At 41.5% G+C, this 20649-nt stretch overlaps 1 protein-coding gene across 8 annotated transcripts in view; it reads left to right on the top strand.

Annotated features, from left to right (window-relative positions):
• The window catches only part of LOC306873925 (protein SGT1 homolog), a 112472-nt gene that overhangs the window by 79034 nt on the left and 12789 nt on the right, over positions 1-20649 (top strand). For 5 of the 8 annotated variants that reach the window (XM_079423501.1, XM_079423499.1, XM_079423497.1 and 2 more), the window contains 3 exons: positions 15661-15695; positions 15932-15957; positions 16088-16184. In XM_079423501.1, the coding sequence (XP_079279627.1) occupies positions 15661-15695; positions 15932-15957; positions 16088-16184 (158 nt within the window). Of the gene's footprint in view, positions 1-15660; positions 15696-15931; positions 15958-16069; positions 16185-20649 lie in introns of all 8 variants that reach the window. The other 3 variants (XM_079423500.1, XM_079423496.1, XM_079423494.1) reach the window with 1 other exon arrangement.

The raw sequence follows: 20649 nt of genomic DNA, 5'->3' as shown, positions 1-20649 counted from the left end.
CGAATTGAACGTTGCGGACATTATAACAAGGGGAGGTAGTCCAGAAGGCCTAGAACAAAATTCTGCATGGCAGAGAGGGCCTATGTTTTTGAGGTGGCCGGTAAAGGATTGGCCTATTAAGTCAGCTGCTGAGGTTGCAACTGCTGCAAGAGAAGCTATTAACAAACTTCAGAGGAAAGCATTCTCTGCAGTACTAACCAGAAGTCTGACTAGGAAAAAGCAAGACTCAGGTCTCCTGCAGAAAGTTAAAGTGAGTATTCATGAGGACGGAGAGAAGAGTATGGTAAAGAATCTCAGTGCGGATTCAGGCACTCCTGCAAATCAAGAGGAAGAGCATATGATTGGTCCGTCAAGAAGGATGTCTGACGGCATAGTAGCAAGTAGGTTACTTGATGTTGAACAATTCAGCAAATTGTCCAGACTGGTCAGAGTTACTGCTTGGGTGCGTCGAGCTGTCAAGAAGTGGCTGAAGATAAGAACTAAGACCTCGGGTTCATCAAAGTGGGAGGTAAAGTCTTTGGAAGGAAGAGTCAATGAAGCAATCCTGACAGTAGGTGAACAGGAGGATGCTCTTGAAGATCTCTTTCTAGCAGCCCAAGAGAATGTGGTCTTTCCTGATATTACCCTTAGTAGGTTGGCAGTGTACAAGGATGGAAATTCTGGACTGATTGTTTGTGGAGGAAGAATTCAGATCTTCAATGAGGACAAAACTGCTGTTCCGATTTTACCATATAATGCATATGTGTCTACACTTTTGGCTCAGGAAGCTCATCAAGTAAACCATGAAGGAGTGGCTGGAACTTTGTTGAGAATGAGAAGGAAAGCTTGGGTTGTAAAAGGCCGCAGACTAGCTAAGAAATCCGTAGACTACTGTGTGACCTGCAGAAAGGCAAGGTCAAAGCAATGCCAACAGATTATGGGAGACCTTCCACCAGAGCGGTCTGAACCAGCTGCGCCATTTGAGTTCACAACCCTGGATTTGTTTGGACCATATCTGGTAAAAGATGAGGTAAAGAAAAGGGTGGGGCTCAAAGTTTGGGGAGGTGTTTTCTGTTGTATGGCATCAAGCGCTATCCATACTGATGTTGTCAGTGACCAATCAACAGAAGGATTTCTGATGGCATACCAAAGGTTTACAGCTTTAAGGGGACATCCCCGGAAACTGTGGTCAGACTCGGGATCAAATTTCATAGGGGCCAAGCCTGTTCTTGAAGATCTTCATAAGTTCCTAGAGCGACAAGACGGGGTAAAGTTAGAGATTGAGGCAGCCAAGAATGATACGGAGTGGTCTTGGAAAATTCACCCGGCAGATTCCCCTCACAGAAATGGAGCAGCGGAAGCAGCTGTCCGTCTGGTGAAGCGAGCCCTCCAGAATCTAGGCTGTAATGGTGGTATGTCATGGGGAGAATTTCAAACTTTTCTTTACACGGCAACCAATTTGGTCAATGAAAGACCTATCGATGCCAGGACACAAAGTCGGGAAGACTGTGTGGAATATATAAGTCCAAACTCACTTCTCCTGGGACGTACTGGGAACAGAGGGGATCAAGGAAGTTTTGAGTTTGAAGGTTATCCATACAAAAGGTTAAGGATCATCCAGGAAGAAGTCAACAAGTTCTGGAGAAGTTGGTGTCAGCTGGCAGGACCGAACCTGTTTGTAAGAAACAAGTGGCATACTAAAGAACGGAATATTGCCGTGGGAGATGTGGTATGGTTGGCTGACCAGAATGCTCTAAGAGGTCAGTACAAGATGGCTAGAGTCGTCAGTAGATGTAATGGTCAGAGTATTCCCCAGCTATCCTGTCTCGATTGTTAAACCAAACCAAGCAGAAACAGCCAAGAATGTCAAATCAGCAAAGAAGCTTGGTGATAAGATCCCAGCTACGATTCTGCATAGGGATGTGAGACGCTTGGTGGTTCTACTTCCCATTGAAGAACAGTAAAAGAAATTTCAGGCAAGAAGTGTGTGACCTCCTTGGGTCACTTGACCAGGAGCTCAAGTGGGAGGTGTTAAGTTAAATCTGAAATTGAAGGAAAGAGGGAGAAATATATATTCATCATTGTTTAATTAAAAGATTTGAGATCAAAATGGGTGCAGCCTATTGGTTGTGAGCACAGTGCTGCTGGAACAACCAGGGAAGCTGATTGGCCATTGAAACTCCACATGGCACAAAGGACCAGGTGTGTGTGATTGTGAGCATGCTGAGATCTTTGAGCAGTGGATGTGCTTCTCCTACCTAAACTGGTGGATTTTGGAGATTATACAACCAAATGAGAAAGATTGGTAATCAGCATCGAGTCAATTGAGTTTGTTCAAAGACTGCTGGGAAAAGCCAAAATGTGTTCATCAACTTGGAGTGCTACTGGTAGGACAAATATTCATTGTGTTTGAAAGTTGTTTGATGCTAGTATTTTAGCATCTAGCATGTTAACTGGACCTGTGCACTAGGTGTATTTGATTTTACATTGTTGTTGCTGTTTACAAACTGCTATATAAACCGCAAATAGTTTAACAATATTGTTTGTACTTTTAATATCTCTGAATGTACATTTATTTATACTGTGTGTAGTGACTCATATTTATATATGTTTTTCTATATAGGTTATTAAGCTAAGCATCTGAAATATTCATTGAAACAAGAAGATCAAGTCATTGTTGAAAGATTTTCAATAAATTGATTCGATGAAGAAGAATTCAATGCTTTGAGTTATTCCATGCACCCTCCTCTTAAAGTTGATTGAAGCCTTTTCAAGTTTGGGCAGACATTGAGGCACAGAAACCTTGAGAACTTGACACTGTGTGTGTGTGTATATGTATGTATATATATATATATATATATATATATATATATATATATATATATATATATATATATTAGTCAAGTCAGCTTTATTGTCAATTCTTCCACATGTACAGCACATACATACAGAGAATTGAAATTGCATTACTCTCAGACCCTTGGTGCATACAGTTAACATTAAACACGTTCAGATACAGATAAATACAGTTTAAATATATGTACATACAACTATACAAATGAGGATATTGTAGAAAAAAATAAGAATTAGATCGATAAAGTGGCATAAGGCGCATGGCAGATAGAGTGCAAAACCAGTTAAATAAAAGCAACACTGTGTAGATATATTTGTAGTGCAAAAGAGCTTATCAGTCTGAGGACATTGTAGAAAATAAAAAAGAGAGATAGATAAAGTGCATAAGGCACATGGCAGAATAGAGTGCAAACCAGTTGAATGTAAAAAACAAAACTGTGCTGTTTTGTTTTGTTATGAGTGTAGTGCAAGAAGAGCTTATTAGTCTGTTAAAGTGACAAGTCGAAGTGACTGTTCGGATAGATTTTTGTCAGACTATCCGAAGAGGTAATTTGCAGTCAATGTTGGATGGGTAGTGATCAGCCAATGCTGCACAAGTGACAGGTGCCGGTCACAGTTTGTTGGTCGGTGGGGGGGGGGGGTGTCACAGAGTCAGAGTTCCTAGTGTGTTGCTGTGTTAAATGGGGGTGAAAGAGGGGAGGGGGGGCCAGGACGGGAGGGAGTTCAGCTTCCTGACAGCCTGATGTATGAAGCTGTCCTTCAGTCTGCTGGTCCTCGCCTGGAGACTCCGCAGTCTCCTCCCTGATGGCAGCAGACTGAAGAAGCTGTGTGTCAGGTGGGTGGGATCGCCTGCAATGCGGAGGGCTTTGCGGGTGAGACGGGTGCTGTAGATGTCCTGGAGGGAGGGGAGAGAGACACCAACGATCTTCTCAGCTGCTCTCACTATGCGTTGAAGTGACTTGCGGCAGGATGCGTTGCAAGCGCCATACCACACAGTGATGCAGCTAGTTAGGATGCTCTCGATGGTGCCTCTGTAGAAGGTATACATGATGGGGGCCGGGGCTCTGGCTCTTCTGAGTTTGCGGAGGAAGTAGAGACGCTGCTGTGCTTTCTTGGCCAGTGCTACAGTGTTGTTAGTCCAGGAGAGGTCCTCAGTGATGTGCACACCCAGGAACTGGGTGCTGCTCACTCTCTCCACAGTCGCACCGTTGATGGTCAGAGGGGCATGCTGAGTGTGTACTCTCCTGAAGTCAACAACAATCTCCTTCGTCTTCTTCACATTCAGAGAGAGATTGTTGTCACTGCACCACCCAGCCAGGCGGCTCACCTCGCTCCTGTAGTTTGTCTCATGTCTGTTGCTGATGAGACCCACCACAGTCGTGTCATCCGCAAACTTAATGAAAATGTTGGAGTTGTGTGATGGTGTGCAGTCGTGGGTCAGCAGAGTGAAGAGGAGGGGGCTCAGCACACATCCTTGGGGGCCCCAGTGTTCAATGTGATGGTGCTGGATGTGTTACTGCCGACCCGTACTGCTTGAGGTCTCCCGGTCAGGAAGTCCAACAGCCAGTTGCACAGAGAGGTATTGAGCCCCAGCTGGGCCAGTTTGTGAGTGAGCTGTTGAGGGATGATTTTGAGAGCCATCTTTTCACACTGAGGTACAACTGTACATTTTTCTTTAGTCTAAATATCAAATATATACACACATGTATATGTGTGTGTGTATGTATGTATGTGTGTGTGTGTGTGTGTATATGTATGTGTGTGTGTGTATATATTTGATATTTAGACTAAAGAAAAATGTACAGTTGTACCTCAGTGTGAAAAGATGGCTCTCAAAATCAGTGATTTTTGAAAAGGGTTCAAATACACAAAAATGCTCCAAAACCAAAGAATTTGTGGGACCTGAAGGATTTTTCTGAAGAATAGGGCTGAATGATTTTGGAAAATAATCTAATTGCGTTTTTTTTTTTTTTTTTTTTTTTACCAATATATGCGATTATTTTTAAGCTTTTTATATTCTGTATTATTCAACAAAGACAAGTAATAAACCATTGTGTAGTATGCAGTGTTGGGCACGTTACTTTAAAAAAGTAATTAGTTATATTACTTTCCAGGAAAGCCTAGTTATACTAGGCTTTCCTGTAGCTCAAATAGTAGAGCATGGCGCTAGCAACGATTCCCAGGGAAAGCAAGAGCTGATAAAATGTAGAAACTGTAACTTGAATGCAATGTAAGTCGCTTTGGATAAAAGCGTCTGCTAAATGCATAAATAAATAAATAAAATATATTACTAGTTACTTCTCACAAACAATAACTGAGTTACATCATTATAAAAGAAACTAATTACAAAGCAAAGTAACTATTGTTACTTTTTTTTTTTTTAAATGTTCAAATATGTCAAATAACTTGGATGCCCCCAATTTTAAATGTGTTGAATGAAATGGTCACTAAATAGAATAAATTATTATTAACATTGTAAAACATTGTACACTAATCTACACTATTGTAATGTTTCTGTGGGACAGTGTGAGAGACACCTATCAAATTCAATTGATTATTGTAAATATTATCAACCCTCTACTTGGCAATAGAATCTCCATTGGCTTGTAATTTTTTTTGTTTACTCAATATTAATTATCTGATATACTAATATACAGTGGTGTGAAGTGTTGGCCCCCTTCCTGATTTTTTATTTTTTTGCATGTTTGTCACTCTTTAATGTTTCAGATCATCAAACAAATTTAAATATCAAAGATAACATGAGTAAACAAAACATGCAGTTTTTGAATGAAGTTTTTTATTATGAAGGGAAAACAAAATCCAAACCTACATGGCCCTGTGTGAAAAAGTGCTTGCCCCCTAAACCTAATAACTGGTTGGGCCACCCTTAGCAGCAACAACTGCAATCAAGCGTTTGTGATAACTTGCAATGAGTATGTTACAGCGCTGTGGAGGAATTTTGGCCCACTCATCTTGGCAGAATTGTTGTAATTCAGCCACATTGGAGGGTTTTCGAGCATGAACTGCCTTTTTAAGGTCATTCCACCGCATCTCAATAGGATTCAGGTCAGGACTTTGACTAGGCCACTCCAAAGTCTTCATTTTGTTTTTCTTCAGCCATTCAGAGGTGGATTTGCTGGTGTGTTTTGGATCATTGTCCTGCTGCAGAACCCAAGTTCGCTTCAGCTTGAGGTCACGAACAGATGGCCGGACATTGGGTCTCATTCACTAATAAGTGCGTACGTTTTTCGTATTTATACACACAATTGAACTTCTCACGAAAACTTTCCGCCTAATTCACAACACGTGCGTACGCACATGAGCTTGTTCTTAAACTCGTTCTTCTGTTAGTGAATCTGGAGAATCTGGAGAAGAATCGGGGAAGTTGTGGCCTAATGGTTAGAGAGTTGGACTCGTGATCCAAAGGTTGCGGGTTTGAGTCTCCGGCCTGCAGGAATTGTAGGTGGGGGGAGTGAATGTACAGCGCTCTCTCCACCCTCGATACCACGACTGAGGTGCCCTTGAGCAAGGCACCGAACCCCCAACTGCTCCCCGGGCGCTGCAGCATAAAATGGCTGCCCACTGCTCCGGGTGTATGTTCACGGTGTGTGTGTGTTCACTGCTGTGTGTGTGTGCACGTTGGATGGGTTAAATGCAGAGCACGAATTCCGAGTATGGGTCACCATACTTGGCTGAATGTCACTTCACTTCACTGGAGTCTTCTAAAAGAGCACCCGCGTGCACGAGGTTAGTGATTAGCATAATACACGCCCAAACCAGCTCCATATAAGGGCTTTCCGCAAAGCGGCACTCGTCTAGAGAAAGACAATTATGGCATCGAAACAAAAGACAAAGAAAAATAGCTTTAACGATAATGAACGTGAGGTTTTGCTGTCGGAGGTGGAAGCCAGAAAAAATGTGTTATTTAAAAGCAACTGAACAGCCATTCGTCACTCTCAGCAAACATATCTGTGAGCCAGAGCCGGTGCCAGGGCACCTCCATCGGGGGGCATTTAAATTTCTGGGGGGGGGGGGGGGGACACAAATCACGTTGTGTGTGTGGGGGGGGTGTTTTCGTGAAGAGCGTGCAGTTGCTGGCGCTCGCTAAAGCGTTCAATTGCTTTCTTATGTGCGCTGTTTTATCGGTAGGCCTACTTTCGCTTTCAAAATCGATCGCGTTTAGCAAGGAGGGGAGAGGATGGAAAGTGGGGAGGCACAGTAACTTTACAGTAACAGTAACAGTTTGGGGGGGCGCGGCCCTGCTGTGTGCTCTCTAAAGACGCGCTCTCTCCTTGGAGCATGCGCCGCAATGTCTTCAAGCAGTACCAAGTGTGCCATGCCTCCAAACACAATGTGAGAAACAATAATCACTGTTTATATAAGCATAGATCAGGTGATTTGTTGTTTGGACCACTAATTAATTATTTATATATATATATATATATATAAAAATAAATAATTGGATCTCTAATTATACTTTATCAATTTTAACGTCTAGTTACTTTTCACCCACCCTGTACATAACATATCTAATTATATGTGGGGTTCTTTATGCATGCTTATAAGGCCCCGGGCATACATGATTATTGCGTACGTGTGGTATAAGTTGTTCTTGAATTTTTTCGTACATTTAGAATAAATTTTAGTACGAACGTTTTTGATGAATCATGATTTATTCGTGAAAACGTCCGTACGCACATTTCACGCAAAAATTTGTGCGTACGCATGTTTAGTGAATGAGACCCATTGTCCTTCAGGATTTTTTGGTAGACAGCTGAATTCATGGTTTCATTTATCGCAGCAAGTCTTCCAGGCCCTGAAGCAGCAAAACAACCCCAGACCATCACACTACCACCACCATATTTTACTGTTGGTATGATGTTATTTTTCTGAAATGCTGTGTTACTTTTATGCCAGATGTAATGGGACACACACCTTCCAAAAAGTTAAACTTTTGTCTCGTCAGTCCACAGAGTATTTTCCCAAAAGTCTTAGGGATCATCAAGATGTTTTCTGGCAAAACTGAGACGAGCCTTTGTTCTTTTTGCTCAGCAGCGGTTTTCATCTTAGAACTTTCCTGTAGCTCAAATAGTAGAGCATGGCGCTAGCAACGCCAAGGTCATGGGTTCGGTTCCCAGGGAAAGCAAGAGCTGATAAAATGTAAAAACTGTAACTTGAATGCAATGTAAATCGCTTTGGATAAAAGCGTCTGCTAAATGCATAAATGTAAATGTAACTCTGCCATGCAGGCCATTTTTGCCCAGTCTCTTTCTTATGGTGGAGTCATGACCACTGACCTTAACTGAGGCAAGTGAGGCCTGCAGTTCTTTAGATGTTGTTGTGGGGTCTTTTGTGACCTCTTGGATGAGTAGTCGCTGCGCTCTTGGGGTAATTTTGGTCGGCCGGCCACTCCTGGGAAGGTTCACCACTGATTCATGTTTTAGCCATTTGTGGATAATGGCTCTCACTGTGGTTCGCTCGAGTCCCAAAGCTTTAGAAATGGCTTTATAACCTTTTCCAGACTGATAAATCTCAATTACTTTCTTTCTCATTTGTTCCTGAATTTCTTTGGATCTCAACATGATGTGTAGCTTTTGAGGATCTTTTCGTCTACTTCACTTTGTCAGGCAGGTCCTACAACAAGGATATAAGTATCGCTTTTTATTTTTCCTCTTTCCTACAACTTGTTTCACTTCTGTTTCAGTTTTTATAACCATTTCTTACTATGTGTAAGTAAGTTGTTGTTGTTGTTGTTGTTGTTTTTAATATTTTGAATTGTTTTTAGCTTATTTTATTTTTTAATTTAAATGTTTAGTATTGAAATGTTGTATGCATTTGTCAATTTTATTTAAAGGTGCCATAGAATGCATTGATACAGTATTTTAAATTGTTCTCTGATATCTACACAGAAGGTATGTGGCTTAGGTAAGGGCAAAAAATCTCCAGAAACGATTTTACATGTCCATTTACAACCCTAGGATTTCTCCCTAGAATGAAACGGTCTGTTATTGGCTTATTTGGCAGGGTCATGAATAATAATGAGCTCTGCTCTGATTGGTTGTTTCACAGTGCTGCTCATCAGCAAGAAGGAAGCACAGGGAGGAAAATATATATTTAAATACTTTCTCTCGCAGTTATATCGTCGGGTAATTATACTGTATTATAAAACGCGGGCATCAGGGAGCGGTTATTAATATGCGAGGCATTGAAACTGCTTTTGAACGATCCATCGATCGCGTTATAGTTTCACTTTCAAGAGACGCGATCACACAAACTATGTTTACATTATGGAGCAACAGTACTTACCACACATTTCACAAGATCAGATGCTTGTCAGTGGTGCTCAGGATCTGTAAGTCATTCGCCATCATCCTCATCTCTCCTTACTGAGAGTGAAATCGTATGTACTGTAACAGGCTACCGCTAGCAAGGAGCTAACCATGTCCCTTTAGTGGCTCGCGTTATTTGCTTTCTGTGCCTTTCTGAATACAGACACCAACCCATCCCTGCACTTCACACCCCCTGCACGGCCTGGAACATAAAATTTATTTTGTTATTTTCGCTGTTGTCCGCGCTTGTTTATTTACAATACCTGCAGAGCTTCTGATGGTTCGGCCGGCTTAGAACAAGGGCGGGTTTATGCAAATGTTGGGGGCGTAGTGATCCCGACTGTTGCGTCACAGTCGGTGTTATGTTCTGATTCGCCTGTTTTTCAGTGGTCTTTTTTTAATCACGAGATTTACATATGAAGGCGGAAACTATGGTGTTTGAGGCTCACTGTATGTCATTTCCATGTACAGAACTGTTATTATTTAAATATGCCAGGGTAAAGACAGTTTTTCATTCTATGGCACCTTTAATTTATTTTCTTAAATGTGTGTGTATATCGTATTTACAGAGTTTTGACGGTTTTATTTACTTTTTCTTATTTGTAAGTCGCTTTGGATAAAAGCGTCTGCTAAATGACAAAGTAAAAAGTAAAGTAAAAGGTCCTATTTAAAACCTGTTAACGTTTACCAGAGCGACAGCGCACTGAAGCGTTTTTTTCCCCACTAGTTTGTTTATGAATGAATTTTAACATGAAAGAATATCATTAATCTTGACAAACTATATATCATTCTGAAGGTCTAAGCCTCAAGCAGCGACGACAGAACGCTGTTTTCTGATGGAAAGCTTATAAGGAATGTATTTGCTACATTTGTGTAAGAAGTACACATCAAAACATGCAGAATAAAAAAGCAGTACGTACCAGATTCATTGTAATAATGAGTCACAAACGTGTCCACTGCTGAAATCCCAGTTTAGTTAGACAGGTAAGGGTCCACAGAACAACATCCCAGCGAGCACTTTTAGTCCAGCGAAACAATAACGTTGTAATAAGGATGACTATTCCTTTGTTTACATTTCATTTCTTCGGGAGAGTTATTGTTCGTGTCCGTTATGGAATAAATTACACTCAAAAACAGCGTCTTGGTGGTAAAAAACAACACTGTGTTGTAGCATACAATTTTACAAACAGAATGTCCACGGAAAAAAGTCTCAAAAGCGGAATATAGATTATTTGAATTTGGCGCTCTCTCCTGAAAGCGTGACGCACGCTGTGACATAGCTGTCATCTGAGCGGGGCGTAACTTAGCGATCTGCTTTCCATAAAGTTTTTTTTTTCCTTCTACATTTTTTATATGTGTGTGGTGGGGAATGTGGCCGTATCTGCATGATTATCATATGTATGGACGGACATCAGCATGTTTATTACCGACTCTATGACGGCTATCATTGTGATTCAATGATCAGCTATTATTGATTATATGGCCCGTTTGATTATCATCTGTATGGAAGCACATCAGCGTGTGATTACTGACTGTATGACCATGTCTGCCAATATCACTTCATGTCTGGCAATCAGAATACTTCAGTATACATACTATATACAAAGCATTTTTTTGCTATATTTTTTTTTTCCTTTTTTATTACTCAAATTATTATTTTTGTATTTTTTAGTGCTCAAATAAATCACTTATATGATGTCTAAAATTCTGTCTATTATTTTATAATTGAAAAACTATGCAGGAATATGTATAATGACTAAAATAGTTTGTATAATTCTGCAATCCATTTGGTGGTTATTTTTCCTCAAACAGGTGGGAGGACTATAAATAGTTTCAGAAAAAATATTGCAGGAATCTCATTTTTCATGGTGGTATCTTCAAATTTGAAATATAAACTCATGAGACATGTGGCTTTCAATCCATTACTTTTCTGGATTGCTCCAGGACTTATTTCATGTATTTGTATATGAAATAAAAAAACATTCAGTGTGGAAAAATATTTTTCAAGGCACGTCAGTGTCTATAACTTTTTATCTTTTTGAGCATTGTCAACTCTGGATGATAGATAGTAAAGCCTAGAGTGTCTTCTTTCCAAAGATACCTAATTTGTTTGTGTAGCACACTTTTACCGTTTTAATTTAGGTAGGTTATTTTCACCTGTGAGGCCCAAAATGGGGGGCGAAGGTTAACAGGTTAAGTGATTTCTTGATTGCGAACAGGTGTGGCTAGAGGAACTTAACTCAGGTGTGATAAACCACAGTTCCCTGTCGATACTTCACTCGTACTGCGTCGCTAGACGCTATGGGGAAAACTCCTTTTTCTCCGAGGACTGAAGACTTTTTCAATCACGCAGTGTGACTGCACGGCCATTGGTTCGTGCAGTAATAAAAAAACGAACCAATGGCTCGTCAGCGGCGCTGCACGAGCCTATGGCGGCAAAGCCCGCCAGAGCCCGCCATAAGGGGCGGGGTCATCTGGCTATATAAGCGGGCACTTCGCCATAGGAAAACAGATCAATTATCCTTCAGCGACGACGATCATCCCTTCGCTGACACTCGAGACTGGAAGACACTCGCCGTAGAAATGCCTCGCTGCGGATAGAAGCTGCCTTTTTTCTCTGCGCCCTCAACTCGCGGAGCGGAGCGATCAGGCTTGAGTGATTGCACGCCGGTTTATCTTGTGTGCTCACTTTAATCTGCTAGAGTGTGTTAAACGCGAAGATCTGCGCTCATCGCACTGAGTGGCACAATCCTTTTATACAGATCTTACAATACTGCGCTGGTTGGCCCCACCTTCCCCGCTCTCACTCTCTGGAAACTGAGAGATCGCGGGGCTGAGCGGGCATGCTCGAGTGATTTTTTTATTTTTTATTTTTTTTTTTTGCGCGCTGGCATAGCCCCGCGTGTTTCACTCTGCACACAGCGCTTTGATCTGCCGGTGTGTTTGCACTAAGGATTAGCGCGTCTCGCAGCTCTTTGATCTGCTAGCGCTATTTTCACTATTAAGGTGTCTTTGCTGCGCTCGCGGTTATCCTACTTCAGCGAAGTTGGCCCCGCCTCCCCTGCTCTCGTGTTTCTCCTCTCCCAGTTACCTCGGAGAAGAAATATCAAATCGCGGGATTGAGCGTTCAGGCTTGAGTGAATTTACGCTGGCCAAAGCCCTGTGTTTCACTCTCCATACAGCTTTGATCTGACAGCGTGACAGTCTGTGTCTTGCCCTGCCTCCCCTCGTCCGCTACGAACAGATCTGATGGGATGCCCGCATCAGTTTTTGATCTGCCAGGGTGTTCACACACAAAGATCATCAGCACCCCTCTTCTAATGAGTGGTTTGATCTTTTTAGGCAGATCGATAGAAAGGGCTGTCATTATGATTATCTCTGTCAGGTTCAGACTCTAGACCCCGCCCACGGGGGGGAGGGGGGGTTAACTGCTCTCCTGATGGAAGCATTGAGTCTAGCGCTGCGAAACGGCCTCTGTCACGCGTCCGAACACCCCGTTTAGCTCGGCGTGTCGACGGCAATGTGTTTGTGTACATACTGTTGTGAACTGGGCCCATTCATATAACGCCCACACAGGCGATCACTGCTATAGTGAGGAAAAATGAAACACAAACATTTTCAAAGGAGTAATTTTCTCTTAACAGATGTGTCGAGTCCCCACACGGCGACTCACCACCCAAATGAATTCCAACACCCTTGCCACACGGGCCGAGGCCTGGCGGACCATCCCCGGAGTGTCTCGTTGGGTTCTGGGGATTATAGAATGAGGTTATTCACTTAGATTCGCTCAGAGACCCCTGCGGTTCAGCGGTGTGGTCTCCACCTCAGCACTAAGCAGCAACAAGGTGAAAATTTAGCTGGAAAAAGGGGGCTGTAGAAACAGTTCCTCCAGCTCAGAGCGAGTCAGGCTTCTACAGCCGTTATTTCCTCATCCCCAAAACTGTCCCCACAAACTCGTTCCTGGAGACAGTTTTCGACTCCGCCCGCATGACGGCGAAAGTCGCGCCAGATCGCATTCTGTCCATACGGCAGCTCGCGGCTTCCTTCAAGATTGGAGCCTCCTACCCACTCAAATCGTTTCAAAGGATGCTGGGCCTCATGGCCTCTGCATCGCCAGTTCTTCGGTTGGGCCTTCTCAAGATGAGACCCTTCAGTACTGGCTGAAACCTCTAATTCCGCCTCATGCGTGGTGTCATGGACACATTCGTGTCAGGGTGAACCGGGCCTGCGTGTCAGCCCTGGCCCCCTGGAAGAACCTGCGATGGTTCGAACAAGGCGTGGCAATGGGTTTGATTTACAGAAGGATGGTTGTTACAACAGACGCCTCCAACACCGGTTGGGGGGCTCTGTGCAGTGGCAGACCGACCTTTGGCTCCTGGACGAACGCAGAAGGACAGATGCACATCAACTGCCTCGAAAGGACGGCAGTATGTCAAGCTCTAAAGTTCTTCCTGCCAGTCCTGAAGGGGACACCACGTACTAGTCCGCTCGGACAACATGACGGTGGTGTCATACATAAATCGCCAGGGCGGGCTCACCTCGAAACGCCTTTTCGAGATGGCAGAGCGCCTCTTAGTATGGGCACATCTCAACCTGTGTTCACTGAGAGCAGCTCATGTGCCCGGCAGTCTGAACCAAGGAGCAGACATGCTCTCTCGGAGCAACGTCCCCTCAGAGGAGTGGATGCTCCACCCACAGACGGTTCAGGAAGTCTGGTAGATCTTTGGCAGGGCAGAGGTCGACCTCTTTGCCTCCAAAGACAACTCTCACTGCCAGATTTATTTTTCGAAGAGCGAGGACGCGTTGGCCCACGAATGGCCCAACCTCCTTCTATACGCTTTTCCCGCGATTGCTCGGATTCCTCAAGTAAGTGCTTCTAGTGGCCCCACTCTGGAAGAACCAGCTTTGGATCCCCGGAGTTATCTCAGCTGCTAATAGCGGCTCCGTGGCCCATTCCCCTGAGGCGAGACCTCCTCTCTCAGGCGAACAGAACGATCTGGCACCCCCAGCCCGAGCTGTGGGACCTGCATCTATGGGCACTCGATGGGACTCAATAGATCTCCCCGAGAATGTCCTGAATACAATTGAACAGGCTAGAGCCCCGTCCACGAGACGCCTCTACGCCTCTAAATGGTCGGTTTTCTCCGCCTGGTGCCAAGCCCGCGGTGAGGACTCGACAACGTGACATATCAGTGATATTGAAGCATATCATATCAGTGATCATGAAGCGTGTCAATTCTGCATGATATTTAAGACCGCAAACTGCGGACTTGGCAACATAGCGTGCCAATTTGATGCTTCCTCTGAAGACTGCTTGGATGTGTTCGGCTTGAAGCAGCGCAGCTAGACCGATTGCTGTGTGTCATCAAATACTGCGAGAGCTATAAGAGAGCGGGCGTCGTCTTATACTTTCTCTCGCTGTACTTTGTCATACACCGATCGATCTTCAAGTCGAACACACCTCTTTACTCTCGTGTGTCACGTGACAGTGTAATCGTAGCCTCTGCGGTTGAAAAATCGTGTTTTTTCATATCGCGATATTATCGCAATTGCAATTAATCGCTCAGCCCTATACAGCAGGCAGTTTAACTGTTCAGGACAAACAAGGGACTCATGAGCAACTATCACTAAACAAAGAAATTAAACACAGCTGTGATTCATTCAGGCAAGAAAACAGTATTAAGAATCAAGGGGATGTAAACTTTTGAACGGGGTCATTTTTATAAATTCAACTATTTTCTCATGTGGAGTGTAAACATCTTTTATGTGAAATATCTTATTCAGGTCAGTACTAAATAAACAACAACATGCATTATATGATTTCTCTTACTTTGGTAAAATAATTAACATTTTAAAGATTCTGAAAGGGGGATGTAAACTTTTGAACTCAACTGTATATAGGGGACAGGGAGCGGTTTCGGACACAGCTTGTTTCTATAGCGTTGATAGAGCGGCCATATTATGGGTAGCATTTTTCCCCATTCAAAACTATACGAGTGACACATCTTGGGTATTCTTTGCCATATGTTATTAAATAAACTGATTTCTCATTGTCATAGAAAATACAGTAATTTTAAAATTACATTTTCAGGGATGGAAAGAATAATAGAAATTAAAATATTATAAAATATTATAAGTGCACTGTCAAAGGCTATTTGGCTTCATCTTTTGTTAATAAAATCATAATTTAAAATCATATTTACAATGATGTGCTGTAAATCAAGCACCATAAATAACAAATCAAGTTCTGTCTGTATTTGGTGAATCATCCTATTATAATAATGCATAAAGACATTATTACTAATTGGACTATACTAACTTGTGAACAGTTTCAATTTCATATTAATCTTTGCATGCCAATATCTATGTGTTTATTATTTCCGCCCTTGTGTAATATGCTTACATCTGATGTCGTTTTTCCTATATTAAAGTGGCCAATTTGAAGTGTACTTTTGTGTGCATGTTTTGCATGCTTGAACTAATACCTTCTTTTCTGAAGTTCCAGCACACATTCCAAACCAAACCTCAGATTCGGTAAGCGTGTTTGCCATCTTTTCCTGTTTTTTAACTGAAATCTTAAAGAAAAATAATTTTATCTTATTTTTGTCCATTTGGGGTGCTGTTTTTCGTTGTATTTCATTAAATAGAGTCCTTAGTAACAAAGGGGGAGAAAAGCCTAAACTGTTTGTGGTGAACAATGATTCTGTCTGTCTTCTTGTCTTTTTCTCCTTGGTTTCTACTGGAATGCACAAAAAATAATGTTTAAATAGAAGCAAACTACAACCCTGTTTGTCAAGTAAGTGTGGTTATGATGCTCGTTTTATTTCAAATGCACTTACTCTTCAACTTTTATTTGTTGCACTAATTATGATCCAATACAATAAAGCAAAAATCATGTCACACTTAAGTAACCTACTCCACTTCAGACATGACTGGTACCAGACAGAGTCTCAAGTTGTAGTGACCATCATGATAAAAAATGCCAAGAAGGAGGATGTAACTATCATCTTTGGTGAGAGGGAGGTAATGTTTCGTCTTGTCTTTTTTTTTTTTTTTTATTATACTGTTTTTATCACCGACAGAGATTACTTTCAAGTACTACATGTTGAAAAAAATGCCTGCAAATAAAAATATTACTATGAATAGAACTTTTAATCTTTGACTAATTATAATAACCAGTTGGCTGACAGGAGGATTTTGCTCTCACTGATGAGAGAGACAAATGTGGCTTTTACACATTCCAAGTCCACATTCCAAATTAATGAAACGAGTGAGAAAATGACATCAGTTATCCATCAATTATTCAATCAATCCTATCTTCCTCATTTAGGGTGCTTTCACATCTGTAGTTCGGTTCATTTGGTCCGGACCAAAGGCAAAAAATTATACATTGTAGCTATTTTTAGCCGTTTTGGTTCCTTTTCGCACCACACTGTTTGCTCTGGTCCGAACCAGCTGAAACGAACCAAAATGCAGTCACGTGACAACATCTACTTTCACTTGTTGGCTATATGTGTCTGAATGTATTCCCTAAACTTCTTTTCGATTGGTCAGAAAGAGCGTGCGGGAAAATTCCAACGGTGCTCCCGGAAGTAAACAAAGCCAGAAGTAAAATGCAGCAGACAGCACACTGCTATTACATTATTACAAATTTCTATGAGGCTCCGCACCTCCTCACAACCCCAAGTTTGTCCGCGACCTGCCATGCTAAACTGCAAACTGTCAACAAACACTTCCTCATCCCATAATGCACAGCACAGCTGACTATGGTAGCTGGTTTAGTCAAAAGTCAAAAAATGCGCAGTTCTTTTTGCAGTTGGGTCTGTTTGAGGTCTGATCGCGTTCTCACCACAAACGAACCGCTCCAGGGTTCGTTTGAAAGCGTGCTGAGACCACCTCTTCAAGGAGGTCTCGGAACGCTTGTTTGGTCCGCTTTTGGTGTGCACCCGAGTGCGATTGCTTCTTTCTCACCTGCCCAAACGAACCACACCAAGAGGGAAAACGAACTCTAGTGCGATTCAACCGAACTAAATGAGGCAGGTGTGAAAGCACCCTTAGATAGATTAAAAAAACAAAATGTCTCTTTGTTTGAAGAGGATTTAAAAAGATAGTTCACCCCGAAATGAACAATTGCTGTTAATTTACTTAGGCAATCCAATAACCTTTTTCTTTAGTAGAACAGTAAAGAAACTTTTTAGCATGGTCCTGGTCATTTATAAAAAAGTCAATGGCTACCGTCATTTTGAGAGTCAGAAAAAAAGCATATCAGGCAACACAAACTTAGTACCTGTGGCTTTTGACGATACACTGAGGTCTTAAGGGAAACAACCAGTATTTGCAAGACACTGAACATTATTTTTAACTTTATTACTGTATATCTGTAATCCAAGGCCTCAGGCTAATGGGTAAATCTTATTCTTTTCAGCGAACTGGTTCATTCAGACAGTTTGTTTCAATTAACTGGTTTAAATAACCAATTCACCAGTTAATTTACGCAATCACGCAGTGACATAATGTATATGCTTTTGCCTTCAAATTGAAGATTTAGGATGCCAATATTTCTTAAAAATAGGTGGAAAATCCTTTTTACCACAAGCTAGATAGAACCTTTTTTTTTTTTTTACTTTGTGTTTTTGTTGATGTCGTATTGTTTTTCTATGTGAAATGCATGTTGAAACCCATTGAAACAGAATTTCTGCAAGGGGATAATAAAAGGTACTACTACTTAATATAAGTAAAGCACCCAGTTATGATGTGAAATATGGAGGTTTTACACGTCTAACACACAAAGTGATTAAATTAGTCTTGATCAACTTCATCTTCTACTTGATCAACTAGTCTTGATCAATCCTTTTTACATAAACCATGAGAACCCATAAAAACTTTCATTTTGCCCCTTCATTCAAGTGGTCAGTTTACCCATGGTCATATCAGCAGCTCATCAGTTCTTTGGTCCCAGTCCGAATTGTTTCTTAGTTCATTGTATTGCTCAGTGCAGCGCTTAATGAGTTTGCAAAAACCAGCATCATATTATCATATACACCAGTATATTGGCTCGTTTCAAGTGAGAGTTTTAATTAAGTAACTTGCAGATCTGTGCTGTTTGAGCCACAAACCATTTCAGACAGTTCAGTCTCATTTGGTGAACTGGTTCATCGTTTTACTTCATAAGACCTCAATATATTGTCAGGAGCTGCAGGTATTAATTCTATGTTGCCTGATATGCTTTTTTTGGCTCTAAAACTGACTGTAGCCGTTGACTTGCATTTTATAAATCTCTAAGGGTCATGGTTTGAGCTAAAAATATTTGTTACTGTTCTACTAAAGAAAAAAGTTGCCTATCTGTCCTGCTGTACAGCCTCAATTTAATTAACTGAGCTATCCACAATATTTGAAACAAGTCTGCGGTGTTTTAAAATGTGGGTGACATTTCCGGTTAGAGAGAATACATAACTTAAAGGGGTGGTTTACTGACTTTTTTCTTTGCTTGATTGTGTTTATGGGGTGCAATATAACATGTCTTCGTGTTTCGTTTGTTAAAAAACGCTTTATTTTTCATAAATTTCACCTAAATTGTAAGCCGCTTTCTCCTGTCATTTGAACGACTGGTTGACTTCCTGATTCTATGAAACCACTCCCTCAGAAACAGACAATGGGCTCAGATTGGTTAGTTGGGCTGGTGTGTTGTGATTGGCTAAACTGCGTACTGCACATTGTCCGGAAACTTCACGCCCATTACCTTTCCGGGCGACAGTTGCATGTGCTCCGGTCAAATGTAAATAATGGTGTCAATATTGCCGTATCAGTTTGAGCCAGAATCAGACCCAGAAAGCGGTAATGAAGAGAGTCAAGCAGAACCTCCGCAAACACAGCTCTTGCAAATGTTTCTGAATGGTAAATTTTTTTCTTTATTATTATTCTCTCAAAGAATTTCGATGCGCTGTTACTTGAAAATGCTACTGCTGTTTGTTAGCTTTTGAGATACGGTTTTCTCCTGATTAAACATTTAATATAACTGAATACATGACTGAGTAATTACATGAAAAATTACGTCATAAAGGATACATGGAAAATACATTTACAAAATTAGTACATAATTACAAATTCGGGTCCAAAATGTACGCGTTTGTCATAGACGCACGAAATAGCATAACTAACTGGCTACTAAAGCCAGCGTTGGCATTTGTTTACGTCCTTGATAAAACTAAAACTAAAACATTACGTCTGAAATTATACATGCAAATACATTTAAAATGATTAAATCTTACTTACAGGTTGTGGCCCAACAACTGCTGCCTCTGGTTTTAAAGTTGGAACTGCTCCATGTTTTAGTAATAGTTTCTGGTTGAATCCGGCATTGAACTCGTGTAGATTCTGGAAGCTGTCTTCCGTAAAATGCGCAGCACAGAGAGCTAAGTTACGATTGTAATTGTCAGGAACATTATCAAACATAAATTTTAACCATTGTTGATGAACTACAGTGTCCGTAGGAAGCCCGAACACAGAAGACCTGACAGCTGGGTGAAAATAACACACTTTCGACGGCATGGCTATAGCTCTCCACTATAACTCTTCCTCTTCGACAAAGACACAGAACATGGCCTTGCCCCCTTTTTTGCATGTTCCGGAGGGAGGGTTGATGTAAATTTATGGGTTTGTTACATATAAAACCCAGGAAGTATCTCGTTGTAGTCCCATTTGAGTCGTTTTTGTAGGCATTAAACTTCCTGATTTTTAAAAGACGATATCTCTGCTTACGTTGACCTTTAAGCGCAGCAACTTTGCAGATACTGTTCATGCACCAACAGCAACATTACACACTATTTAAAATGAAAAAAGTGAAATCGCAATCAACCACCCCTTTAAGACTTATTTTGGCCTTTGGTCTACAGGCATAATCCTGGTCTTGTCTGGATGAAGACACTTGACAGTTTCTTGTCCAAAAGTCAGAATTACTCATAGTAGTACAAGAACAAAAAGGGAATAAGAAAATTTAAAACTCATCTGGAAGTTTTTCTGCAAGGTAAATTTAGGAGTCATTCCAAAAAGAAAACTGGAGACTACATAAGAACACCTGAAATCAAAGTACATATAATTCATAACTACTGTGCACCACTGACCCTCACAAACTCTTCCAAAACATGCTGCTTATGAATGCCAGATATGAATTTTTAACTTAGCGAGCATATTAAAATATGCTTGTGCAAAAAAAAAAAGTTATGTCAGTGATCACAGACACCGTATTCTTGCGTGTTAATTAGGGGTGTGCGATATGACGATTTTTGATCGTGGACGATAAAAATGTCTCCACGATCTGCTTTTTAAGAAATATCGTAGTATCGCGCTACCGCGCACATTGTCAAATACAGTTCTGGCGCCGCCGTCTCTATATACTGTACAACACGACATACAGCAGTAGAGTTACTCTGACAGGACACTGCACTTATTCGCGATCGCAAAAGTACATTATTTGCATACAAGCCTTGCT

Source organism: Barbus barbus (genome assembly GCF_936440315.1).
Source record: "Barbus barbus genome assembly, chromosome: 8".
NCBI lineage: Eukaryota > Metazoa > Chordata > Actinopteri > Cypriniformes > Cyprinidae > Barbus > Barbus barbus.
Note: the sequence above shows the minus strand (reverse complement) of the source record. Positions and strands in the feature narration are given on the sequence as shown.